Raw genomic sequence first — 13,433 nt, 5'->3', positions numbered from 1 at the left:
CTCTCCCCTTTCATGTCTTCAGCTGTCTTATAAAAATGAAAATGAAGGCCTCAAATACTCAAATACTCAGTGACAAACTTGTAGAGAATTGTCACCTGATTTTGAAGTTCCCCTCAACTCTACGGAATGTTTTAGCGTCTTTTACTTAATTGTTTTGGTTTCATTGGCCTCAACTTAAAGGATTCGGTTTAGTCTTGCTGCTCTCATAAAGCTTGTATCCAACTCCAGCTGTTTTCAACAAACAATCTTTGGTAATCCACTGGTAATCTACGCTTTCTGCCAAACAGACAGACAAAGGTAGCAACCTGCTATTGTCCTTTAGCAGCTAAAGAGACATATATTTACCTGAAGAGTTAGTGGCAACAAAACTCAAAATTAAATCTTATGTTGCTCTGTGTTTGTTTGATGTGTAAATAAGCAACTGTTAGCCAACCCTTTTGTCATGACAACTTTGTAATATGATATGTGAATTCTGTGTTTCCAGCTTGTGCTGCCCCCAAAGGGACCAACCAAATCATAGTATGCAGGTTAAACTATGTGTTATTATTGTTATTATAGTAAGACCAGTTGTTACCAAATGTGATGTTCAGAGTATTTTCAAACAAAACAAGACTAGCTTGCCCCTCCTTCCTCCTCATCCCATCTTCTCTTTTCTGTGCTTCTGTGCACTAACCCCCCACCCCCAAATCCTTCTTGCCGGTTATTTGCTGGAACACTGTTTGTGTATGTGTCGTGGTGAAGGTGGGCACAGTTTATTTTTGTTGCCGTTTGTAGACCCTGGGCTGTCTACAGAGACCGCGTTTTTTTACAATGTGTACCTGTGGACAGGCAGCTCGATATAGTGAGACGTTTGTATGTGACAACAAAGGGTCTAGCCTAAAACATGCGTGACATCGCTTAGAGCACCTTTAATGGACAGCGCATCCGGCTTGGGGAAGTGCTGTAAATGCAGATATGCCTTAAACCTGCATTTTATTTTATTTCCAGCAAGGGGCGACACATGTGGTTGCAAAAGGAGGTCGGTTTCTGTAGAAGTCCATGAGAAAGTGACCCACTTCTCACTTGATTCATTACCTCAGTAAACATTTTCATAATGAGTTTATGGTCTCAACCACTACTTTTAAGTCTTCTGCAACACAGAATGATATTCGTTTTTTGAATTATCGTCTCATTGATTTTAAAATCTGGGATAAAGCCGGGGGTGTTTCAGGGCGTGGCTATGATGTGATTGCCAGTGAAAGTGTGTAACGTAACGCAGAGTGTAAGCAGCTCCCCCCTCACTCCTCCCACTGGTCACATCCACAACCAGGATGGCTGCGCACGTATGGGCAGCCTCGACGACGGATAGCACATCTCCACAAACCAATGGGTGATGTCACACATGCTCTGTCCATTAATATTATACAGTCTATGGTTTTGTCAGATGGCCAATTTACCAATTTATTTTTTCCAGTTAATAATGGACAGTGTATTGCCACATGTATGGTTTTTAATCAAGTCATAGCAGAGATGCTCACAAGTCTTTGGTCTAGAGTCCAAGTAAAGTCTGTTGTTGTAATGAGTGCTGTATCATCTGCTGCGTTCCATCAAGGCTGCTTAGAACACTGCATAGCTATATATAATAACATCTAGCCAACAAATGTCAGTTAACCTCCCTTAGCTCCTAGCTAATGCAGGAAGCAAGCTAACGTTAGATGGCCAGTGCTGTGCTAAACATGTTTGCTAACAAGGGTGCGTTGTCAGGGGCCTGATAAAATTAGATGGGTTGAGTCATAATGATTTCACATAGTTTGGATTCATCAAAAGAAGATTTAAAGATTTAAACCAAGGCTTCTGATAAATGGCACAGCAGCTGCTCCTCTCTCATGTGCAGCAGATACGTGTTACTTACTGTAGGTAGGTTATAGGTTTGACAGGAAGGGGAATAACATTCAGCTCATCAGACGTTTCCTAAAAATAAAGAATGCTCACAAGACCTGCATCTCGAGTCAGAGTCCAGTCTCAAATCTTTTGAGGACGACTCTCAAGCCTAAAGTCAAGTCTGAAGGCCCTGTGTGTGCGACCTAAGTGTGCCTCGAGTCCGAGTCTCAAACTTGAGTCCTCATCTCTGAGTCAAAGTTACATATCACTCAGTGTTGGATTGTATCCAACACTGAATATCCTGAAGTCTTTGGAGCTGGCCTTGATTTTTTTAGAGGCACTGAAATACACATCTCCGACGAGGATTTTTTATTTACTAAATCTCTGCAGAATTTAAGAACCAAGCCTCTTCTCTCATAGTTTTTCCTGTGTTTCTCTCTCTCTCCCCCCCAGGTCAGAGCATCTGTACGTGTTCTTCATGCAGTGGAGCCCGGACATGTATGGTGAGGGGGTCAGGGGGATGGGACAAGAGCCTGGGTTTATGGTTGTCAAGAAGAATGAGGTGTCAGAAACAGCTGAGGACGAGCCCATCACTGACCTCAATGTCAAGGAATGGGAGGTAAGGTCTACACAGCTAAAACTGTTCCCTCGCCTTGCTTACAGGCACCTGTTGTGTTGTCTAAGGCCTCACAGACATGGATTAAGTATAGTTCCCCACCTATGGTTTAATCCATAACCTGTGAAACCAGAATCTTATGTGGTGTATTGTCGTGATTATTTGAATGTGGTTTTAAGTTTGTTAAGTTACATGTTATATAATTGTAATGATTTGCCTCCATTACACAATGTATAGTGCAAACATATTGTGCTGATGTTGGTTTTTAATCCATCAGTATTGTGTAGTCATCGAGCCTTAGTTTTGTATTCTGCTTCTGTATATTGCACTTCTATGTACCACTGCATATTTCTTGAGTTGATAGTAACTATTTTGTGAAACTGTGAAATTTCTATCACGTGTAAGTTGTGTGAACACTTTCTTTGCTTGGAAATGCGCTTCTCTGAACTTCCAACCAAAGTGTTTTGCATGTTTGTGTAATTGTACTCTCCTCAGTTAGTGTATTGTAGTTTCATCACGTGGTGTGACTGTCACTAGTGTTGGTCAGCATTCGGCAACTTGTTTTGCTGAATGGCAAACGGCTAACACCCTTATGAGTTGCTCAACATATGCAGCGTGTGTGTGATATTTTTTTGGATATGAAATCACCCAAACTCATGTGGCACTGATGTGGGTTCAGTCTGTCTTCCTTTCTCGTAAAACTAACTTCTCACGGTGTCTTCACTGCACATTTACAGAAAGTGGAAGTAAGATTCAGAAGCATAGACAAGGAAAATATCTAGATTTTCAGCTTATTATTACATGTCGCTGCACCACACTGCGGATGAGTTTTGATCAAATGAGATTGTTTGCGAGCCTGTGGATAATGAAAAGGATGCATTCATTGTATAAAGAAATTGATACGATGGAAGCAGCGGCCTGGATTTAAATTTTAATGTAAATGAATGATGTAGGAAACAAAGTGGACTAATTGTCCCTACATGATCTGTTACATTTGAATAAGTAAATAGCAACCTGCTGATATTGTGTCCTACTCCGGTCATCATATTTGAATTTTAAGCAACACTGTTCTTTCATAGAGCTTTAAGGAACAAAATGTATTTTGTTTGACAAAACGGCTGACAAAATATACTTCAAAAGCTAATTTAAGTTTTGTATTAATTCATAATTTATTTTAATTTGAACTTGAACCAGATATTGGCTTTGTCTGTCAAAATTTTAAACTGACTGACATACCTCGTGGGCTGGTGCTGTTACTGTTACTGTATCTTTAAATCCTGTCTGTTATGGGACAGGAACTCTTCTTTTTTTTAACCAATGGGGAGTCGGTTCATCTCCTGTCCTGTATTGTTATTGGATTTTAGCGATGTCACACAAATCATTCAGTGTAGAAACCCTATTGGGGAAAAAATGTTTCTATTTTAGTCAAGCAGGCTGCGGCGTCATACTAAGCCCGTCTACTTGTCTCGGGCTGTAAACGGGGGAAGTTAAAGGATCTGTAATGTGACTTTCCAGGTTCAACCTCGCCCAGAAAGCAAGACATGTTTTCTAGGAGGGTGAAAGACCAAGAGAAACGGCTGACCCCTAAGTATACCTGTGTAGGTTCCATGTGGCTAGTTGTTTTCATTCTCCTCAGTTGTTGTAACGTTATGTTCTCTTGCTGTTGTTGTTAGCATGCCATGCTAGCTCACCAGCGAAGCTAACTAGCCCGCTAGTCCTTTAGCCGGTCGCGTCTGGGTCAGTGACTGGTGTTACACAAAGTGGTCACCATCTGACATTATGATATGATATTTGGCAGTCAGGGAAGTTCTCTCATCTGTTGTCTGCCCTCTTGGTACCGACGCTGTGAAACGATGTGTGCTTTGTGTGTGGAAGCTGTCCGAGGCTCTGGAGAACGCTGTCTGAAAGTTTCCAGCGCTGGGTGCCAGTTAAAAGATGGAGTTGCTTTCTTCAATCTCACATTACTATACATTTTTCAGAGTTACCAGGTATCATGTTGAGTTTATTGTTCGTTAGCTAAGCGAGTGTTAATTTTCTCTTCACTTGTGCTGTAAGAAACAGTATTTTATTCACCTCCAGATCCTTGCTTTTTCATGACATTGAGGTTTTCAGATAAAAGGCATTTGATTTACATTAAAAAGTGTGTAGCAGCCTAGCATGCTGCTAGCTTACCCTTTTCCAGGGGACAACTGCACCAAAGTGCCTTTATCTGGAGGTGAAGTGGGGCACTGATGCATTTTTCATTAGGGCTGTAGTTTACTCTCTCTGCTACATTATTGAGTGCTGTAAATAGGAAGCTTGTTACCAAAAAAAGTTATTTACACCAAAGGCAACAAGGTAAGTGAAAGACTATCTTAGTTGTAATGTGAGTAAAGAAACACAGCTTATGACATCTGTGCGCAGACAGTTTAATATTTATTGAAATGTAGACCAAAACTAGTTAATATGACTGTGCCTGTGTTTATTGATCTTGTGCATAAGGCGTTAAATATCTTTCCTGTACCGAAACACAGTGGGCTGTTGAACGCTATGTTTCATTCAGTGGCAAAACAGAGGCAGCCACTCTCAGTGGAGTTTGCAGCGTGGGCCGTGGGGTGTAACTTTGTTGAAATATAGGTCATTGTGTTGGTCTGTCTGGGCTGTGTGTATTGTTGTTCCTGACGAACAGAGAGTGGGTTAATGTTTATGGACTTGGCAAGTCGATCTTCAGTTATGTTCTGTTGCGTGTTACAGCATCAAAATCTTGTGGATTTCTTATAACTTGTTCCCAACAAATTTGTTTTGTTTTGGGGTTGGCTAGAAGAAAGCTTGATGGGTCTAAAGATAACTTTCTGCTTGAGTGTTGTTTCCATCTTCCTTATGCTAACTTTAAGTATAACTGAGCATCTAATGGTGGAGTTATTAAACATATTACACAAACATGCAAAATGACAGTGCTCTGAAATGCCCCGTCCACTCCTCTTTTTCCCAAAGTAAACTCTGTTCAAGTGTTAAAGTTTGCTAAAAATGCACTACTTCGTGCACATAATACCTTTTTAAAACTCTCCATTTACTTTTCCCTGGCCAGCGATGGATCTGGTAGAGTTTTATGTTGCACCTGTTCCTGTCTTTGTACTACCAGGTAGTGTCTCTGACGGAGTACCACCGTAGGATTGATGCGCTAAACAGTGAAGATCTGCGCTCGCTCTGCAAACGACTCCAGGTGCCCTGAACAGCCCTGTCCGCCCCCTCTCTCTGCTTTGCCCAGCCCTGCTGCTGCCTCCACCAAGATGGTCTCCCATTGGCTCTAGCAGGCTTTAGCTGCTGCGGATGTTGCATTCTAACCTCAAAAACACATGTACCTATTGCTATTAGGGCTGCACAATTAAACACAAATGTTATCAACATCGCAATATGGACTACTGCAATGTCAAAATTGCAGGGGAGGGCACAATATTTGTCAAAATTAAAATATGTGGCAAATCATTCTGAATGAAGTATTGCGGTGCTGCAGAGACGTCCCAGCCTACAAATCGTATCCTACAGTCTAAAGGCTCTTTTATGCTTCTGTGTTGAATCGGTGGCGTACCCCCGCAGACCACTTTATCTCCGAGCCCTCTGCAGTAGCTTGACGTGCACCTCCAAAAATGTGTAACTTTGCGTTGAGGCGACGCAGACCGCATGGACTGGGATTGGTCAGCTCGTCCTGTGTGTTGATAGTCTGTGTTTCAAGCAGCCTACTGTATCATGCTAGTTCACTGACCTAAACTTTGCAAAGAAACTCAGACATATTTATTACGATGATGGGGTTATCTGTTTATAAAGTGTCTATATGTTTTGAAATGATCACTTTGCCAGCAAGCAGTACTTTGTGGGCTTAAATTTACTTGCTAACATAACAAACGACAGTCTATGGGGTTTGCCATTTGATTACTGTTTCAGTGGTGAGCGCCACAGACACAGGCGACACCCGCTAGAGTTATGGCGGTGAAAGCAACCCCAACGCAGAACTCCAAAAGGGTCACTATGGCGTAGGAGCAACGGCGTAGCTACGCCATGGAGTTGACACAGAAGCATAAAACAGCTTTAAAGAAAATATTTTTATTTGGCACAGATCCTCACAAAAATCACACTGTAATCATTTACATTTTAAAAATGTATTAGTGTCTTTCAATGAAAAAGAGAATGATACAAAAATGTTCATTCCTCCAATATCGTGAATCATAATGCAATCACTACACCAGTCAAATTAATTGTGCAGCCTTTATTGCTGTACACATAAAAGTAATGGGTTGAGTAGGTTTCATGAGTGTGTGGGCTCACAAAAAAATATTCAAAACTTGATGTAGATCAATTGAGAAGGACATCTCAAGTGTTTAAAAGAAATGTGTTTATCAATTCATACAGAAAATTTGTGATGAGGTTTTCATGTGACAGCAGCCTTATCTCCATGTGTCAGGCTTTCCGTCTTAGACTCGTTGTCATGGTGTTTTTAGTGCTGCAACCCACTAGATCAGTCTGGCTGTAAGATAGTTAATGCTAGCTGTATGTGGTGTAGACACAAATGTAGTTTATATATAGGCCATACAGAAATGTTTTTTTCTGTTGGAAAGTCCCACTTTTTCTTAAATAGAATGTTTTCTTTGATGCTTAAATGAGCTGAATATGTAGAATTTTGAAGGGTAAAGAAAGAGACAGTGTATTTGTGAGGGGGTGGAAGTAAGACTCCCTTGACAGTGGGAAGGATGTGACAGTGCAGGTAGGCCCTATTTGAATGAGGACTGAAACATGAGAGCATCCCAGCCACCAGTGGTGAAGTGCTACACAATCAGCCTCTGTTATCGAGAAAGATAAATAACCTGAGCAGTCTGTTGGTCAGAGAAAATGTTAAACCGCCGAGTGCAAATTATTCATTGGTTGGATTTCCTTTTCACGTTGCATTGTCCTCTCCCAGACAGTGTCTCTGCCCGCTCTCCTAGTCCTGCCAAACCAATCCTAGTCATCTGGCATTGGAGAGTGGCAGGAAGATATTCAGCTGTCATCATCAAATTGTGAAATTATCAGTGTGTTGCCAGCAAACGCTGCTTTTATAATTTTGGCAGGAACATTTCTCAGATTTAAAATGGGAGCTTTAGTTTCTCAGGTTAGGCTATGGTTAAAGTCTAGCTTCTTCATGTCATCCCAGACTTGATCCCAAAGCTGTTCAGTTAAACCTTTTCTGCTTCAGATGCTACATTTTCCCCTATTCTCATCTCACTCAGGTCAAACATAACCTGAGCCTATACAACATGTTTGTGGTTACTGCTCTAGAAAGCTGCACTTTGTATGAGTAGCCTGATATGATGCAAAACAGAATTGTAGGTTTACGACGAACAGCTATAAGCTGAAAGGAAACTACTCCTTGTATGCATACCTGACATTCATCTGTACATTTAGATCACCACCAAGGAAGAGGTAAACTCCAAGCATGGCACATCCATCAAGACGGAGCTTGAGCCAGAAACGTTCAAACCCAACCTCAGAGAATCCAGTGATCTCCTGGAGGCCGACCAGATAGAGAAGGTACAGACCTTTGGAAAAACCTGTTCTTACGCAACCCTGCCATGATAAGATATCATGAAACGATATGATCCTACTAACAACTGTCTGTATGCAAAGCCGGATACATTTTATTCTTATGTGCCATAGAGCTCGGGGGGGGGGGGCATGTGCTGGGCATGTGCTGGGCATGTGCTGGGCATGTGCTGGGCGTGCTTGCTAACATGCAAATCCAGAGTACTTGCTGGTCATTTCACTTTCAAATTTGTAAAACAACCAAAAAAGGTAGGTGACCTGACTACTGCTTACAGCAGACTGAGACCAATGAATTATGGTCCGTGGGTTTTTCTGTGTCAGAGTTAGAGGTGGCAACTTATACTGTATGTATGATTATGAATTACTGCAGAGAACATGTAAAGGAACCTTTGATTTATTTTTTGCTCAAACATGTAAAATAAATAGTAATTTATTTAAAGATAACACCTGCATAAAGTCTCACTTAAACTCACAGGGAAAGACACTACATGTGTGAAACACATGAAACGGAGATGAACCTTTTACGTTTGAGTTGTGTTGTATGCCTCACAGGCATTGCGGGTAAGTGCACACACACAGACACACTTGCTTCCTTTAATCACCCAGAGGCAGCGCAGAGAGGAGCCAATTCAATTCAATTTTATTTTATTTAAATTCATAGTATCAATTCATAACAAGTTATCTTAAGACACTTCACAGATAGAGTAGGTCTAGACCACACTCTATGATTTACTAACACCCAACAATTCCAGTAATTCCCCAAAGAGCAAGCATTCAGTGCATTTTACTTCATATTAGGGAAAAAACCTTGGGGTGTGAGGAAAGCTTCCTTTTAAGAAGAAACCTCGGACAGACCCATACTCTTGGTAGCCGGTGTCTGGTTAGGGTATTTATAGTCACAAGTAAAGATGATTGTGAACTGTGACTAGACATAGTAGTTGTAGCAGGCAGTTGTGGCGTAGCAGGGCACTGTAGAGCCCAGCAGGGTGTAGCGGACCAGGGCCACGGCAACAGCTGCAACCATGATTTAGGAGCCACCCTAATCCAAGGAGAACTTTTTGGCGAAAAAAATGCATAAGGACTCCGGGGAATAAGCAGAGTTAAGTTAGTAACAAGCATTTCCGGGACATGGATGCACACAGAGGGAAATAGAGAGGCTCAGTGTGTCAAAGGAAGTCCCCCAGCAGTCTGAAACTATAACAGCATAATTAAGAGCTGGTGCAAACCTGAGCCATGAGCCCGAAGCTGAGTTCTATAAGGGTTGGTAGATTAATCTGACGACTATGAAGAGAAGCAGAGAAGTGAAGGGGTGCCGTGTCTGTAGCTATACACCTTCTCCTGCCGGTCTAGGTGACCGCTGCCACTCCTCACTCCCTAACTATAAACTTGATCAAAGAGGAGAGTTTTAAGTTTACTCTTAAATGTGGTGACGGTGTCTGTCCCCCAAACCCAGACTGGAGCCAAGTCAAAGCTCATCTCACGTCTTCCTTTCCACCCTTCTGGTTCCACTACTGCTTCACTGGAGGATGTGCTGAACCAAGGAGAAAAAGAGCAAAAGGGACTGATGACTTATCGGAGTGCAAACAGAACGTTTAAAGGCCCGTTTCATACAGAGGAAATAGTGCAGCATAGTGTAAAAAAAGTTGACACTTTAATTCCAAGTTTTAATCAGCGTCTGTTTTATCTGTCCATTAAAATGAAGCATACACTTACTGCACTGCTTCTCCAGCGCCTTTATCTCCCCATGCACCACAGCTACTGCTAATCCCTGAGTCTTTCTCCTGAGGCGGCCCTGTGTTTGGAGCCCTGTTACTCTTCTTTAAACATCAGATGGTGTTAAAAGGTCACCGCAGATGTAATTGAGCATTGGTTGCTGTGGCCTTTGCCTCAATTCTCCTTCATTCTTCCTTTTCTTTATTATTTCCCCCATCCCCACCTCCCTCCCCCCACAGCTTGCCAAGAACCTCCCACCACGGACCATTGGGTACCCATGGACGCTGGCTTTTGGCACATCAAAGCACGGCATGAGCATTAAGTCGCTGTACAGAGCCATGCAGGGCCAGGACACCCCAGTGCTTATGGTTATAAAGGACAGCGATGGCCAGGTAAGCTGCAAACGCAACTGTAATGCATTAAAAATCCTTATTATTATCATTTTTTGTCACATGAAATCGTACAGGTTGCAGTTCCACTGAAATGTCCTTCCGTCAGCTCCTAAACTTGAGCGTGATTCATCATAAAGCGCGTTGTACGTGAGTGTTCAGCAGTGAGTTGTTGTTTTGTTTCTGCAGGTGTTTGGTGCGTTGGCGTCGGAGCCCTTTAAAGTCAGCGATGGCTTTTATGGCACAGGAGAGACCTTCCTCTTCACCTTCAATCCAGAGTTTCAGGTACACCACCTTCCTCACTTTGAAGCTGTTGGGTTAAACATGTGCTACATTTATTTTTAAATAAAATCATATTTATTTTAATAGAATGTGCAGTTTTGTTCATATACAGTGTACTTTATGATAAAAGGGCATGCAGCAGAACTGATGTATATATGGCTGATCAAAATGTATCAATATACACTCACCGGCCACTTTATTAGGTACCCCATGCTAGTAACGGGTTGGACCCCCTTTTGCCTTCAGAACTGCCCCAATTCTTCGTGGCATAGATTCAACAAGTGCTGGAAGCATTCCTCAGGGAGTTTGGTCCATATTGACATGATGGCATACACACAGTTGCCGCAGATTTGTCGGCTGCACATCCATGATGCGAATCTCCCGTTCCACCACATCCCAAAGATATTGGATTGAGATCTGGTGGACTGTGGAGGCCATTGAGTACAGCGAACTCATTGTATGTTCAAGAAACCAGTCTGTGATGTTCCAGCTTTATGACATGGCGCATTATCCTGCTGAAGTAGCCATCAGAAGTTGGGTACATTATGGTCATAAAGGGATGGAATGGTCAGCAACAATACTCAGGTAGGCTGTGGGTTGCAACGATGCTAATTGGTACCAAGGGGCCCAAAGAGTGCCAAGAAAATATTCCCCACACATGACACCACCACCCCCCAGCCGAACCGTTGATACAAGGCAGGATGGATCCATGCTTTCATGTTGTAGACGCCAAATTCTGACCCTACCATCCGACTGTCGCAGCAGAAATCGAGACTCATCAGACCAGGCAACGTTTTTCCAATCTTTATTGTCCAATTTCGATGAGTTGTGCAAATTGTAGTCTCAGTTCCTGTTCTTAGCTGAAAGGAGTGGCACCCGATGTGGTCTTTGCTGCTGTAGCCCATCTGTCAAAGTTTGACGTACTGTGCGTTCAGAGATGCTCTTCTGCCACTTGGTTGTAACGGGTGGTTATTTGAGTCACTGTTGCCCTTCTATCAGCTCGAACCAGTCTGGCCATTTCCTCTGACCTCTGGCATCAACAAGGCATTTCCGCCCACAGAAATGCCGTCACTGGATGTTTCTTTTCGGACCATCTCTGTAAACCCTGAGATGGTTGTGCGTGAAAATCCCAGTAGATGCAGTTTCTGAAATACCAGACCAGCCCTTCTGGCACCAACAATCATGCCACGTTCAAAGTCACTCAATCACCTTTCTTCCCCTTACTGGGCTCGGTTTGAACTGCAGGAGATTCTCTTGACCATGTCCACATGCCTAAATGCACTGAGTTGCCGCATGTGATTGCTGCTTAGAAATTCGTGTTAACGAGCAGTTGGACAGGTGTACCTAATAAAGTGGCCGGTGAGTGTATAAATGAACAATGGATCAAATAAGTAACAGGAAAGGACTAGCTTGTAGTGACTAACCTGCAGAGAATCATTACCCAGCTCTTCAGTTCCCCTTAGCTCTACAGTTGTATTAGCAGGCGTATTAACATGTTTTCAATCAGTGTTTAGACCAGATTCCATCATTCTGAAATGAGCTTTGTTTGCTTAGCATTTCACCTCACTTTATCTGTGTTTCTTTTGGTGCTGTGTCCGCCGTAGCTTCCTCTTGGATGCTTGCTTCTGATCTCGCACCTGGTCGCTATGATTTAATAGAGGTTGACGCCCAGAAACATCCTGAACACAGCTAAATGAAAAGAAAAGAGAATATCCAGGCAGAGGGCACGGGCTCTGTTTATACGGACCTGCCACACACTTCTAGTGGGTTATAAAAGTGATGAGTGAGACGAGATTATGAGTCTATACATTGTTTTCTTTTTGGAAAATCCTACTCACTGTGCCTTTTTTTAAACAGTAGAGGCTGCATCTGAACACAAACACAGTGCTGTTGTGTGGAAGTGAAAACAAGTTTGAGAAGGGGTTAAGCAAAGTGTGTTTACTTATCACAGACTTTACCAAACTGTATAATCTACTTTACATAAGATGGAAAAAGAAAACAGACTTGAGGTTAGTGCGATACACCATTTAGCACACTGTGAATATGCTTGCCCGTCACATGCTCTTCTCAATGCATGTGACACTTAAACACAGTCAACATAAAAGCAAAGTGTTCTATGAGAAGTTCTCTAAGGACTCTCAACAACTCCGTGGCATTTAGTGTTCTGTAACTTGCGTCCTTGATCATGCTCTCTTGTTGAAAGCATTTACACTTAAAGGAGAATTCCGGTTGATTTCAACACGGAGGTCTGTTTTTAATTTTGGAGGTCCGTCAGAGAGAAAAACCAAACCAATCGGTGCTGCCTACACTGTGTTATCCTCCTGCTAGAGTTACCACCCAACATGCTTGCTTGCTTGAAATCGACTGGAATTCTCCTTTAATGGATTTAGCCAAGGATACGGAGATGAATGGATGAAAGCAACCTGTTAACGGCACCAGTTTTCACCAGGGTGGTCTAATTTTCTACAAGAACTTAAACCACAAGGGTCATTTGAAAAATTATACACTTTTATAACAATTCTACACTCAGTGGCTTTAATCTCCCCATCAGTGGGATGGAGCATGCACTGTTGGTGCACTTGCTATGCATGGTCCCACATTTGTGGCATGTGTGGGCCCTCGCAAATACACAGACGTGGAAAGTATGAATTATTAGATGTTTCTTCTGGACCTGCGTGTGTTCGGTTCTCATCAGAATAAAGAATTCTGGACACAGAGTATTAGATCAAAGGTACAATTGGTAGGACTCAAAGCCTATGTATATAACCCCCCTCTACGTAATCCCTCTCAGTCATCACTTGTGAGCCACTAGAAGTGTGTGGTGGTGTCTGTATCTGCAGGGACCTAGCCCTCTGTCTGGTTTTTCTCTTTTCTTATTTTCCTGATTGCAGGGGGTTTGTGGGTGTCAGCAAGAGCTCTTAGAACACAATCGGAAAATAGTGTTTTATTCCTTTAATTAATCCACTGTGCACGCTCTCTCTCTCGCTCTCTCTCTCTCTCTCTCTCTCTCTCTCTCTCTC

The 13,433-nt window shown here is 42.5% G+C and overlaps 1 protein-coding gene across 10 annotated transcripts in view; it reads left to right on the top strand.

Moving 5' to 3' along the window:
- oxr1a (oxidation resistance 1a) overlaps positions 1 to 13,433 on the top strand; it is a 216,966-nt gene that overhangs the window by 201,676 nt on the left and 1,857 nt on the right. For 7 of the 10 annotated variants that reach the window (XM_032517852.1, XM_032517848.1, XM_032517847.1 and 4 more), the window contains 5 exons: positions 2,314 to 2,479; positions 5,598 to 5,678; positions 7,892 to 8,017; positions 9,982 to 10,134; positions 10,321 to 10,416. In XM_032517852.1, the coding sequence (XP_032373743.1) occupies positions 2,314 to 2,479; positions 5,598 to 5,678; positions 7,892 to 8,017; positions 9,982 to 10,134; positions 10,321 to 10,416 (622 nt within the window). Of the gene's footprint in view, positions 1 to 2,313; positions 2,480 to 3,684; positions 4,075 to 5,597; positions 5,679 to 7,891; positions 8,018 to 9,981; positions 10,135 to 10,320; positions 10,417 to 13,433 lie in introns of those variants that run through there. The other 3 variants (XM_032517856.1, XM_032517849.1, XM_032517854.1) reach the window with 2 other exon arrangements.

The sequence above is a fragment of the Etheostoma spectabile genome, chromosome 6 (genome assembly GCF_008692095.1).
Source record: "Etheostoma spectabile isolate EspeVRDwgs_2016 chromosome 6, UIUC_Espe_1.0, whole genome shotgun sequence".
Taxonomy (NCBI): Eukaryota; Metazoa; Chordata; class Actinopteri; order Perciformes; family Percidae; genus Etheostoma; species Etheostoma spectabile.
This window is presented reverse-complemented; position numbering and strand designations above follow the sequence as displayed.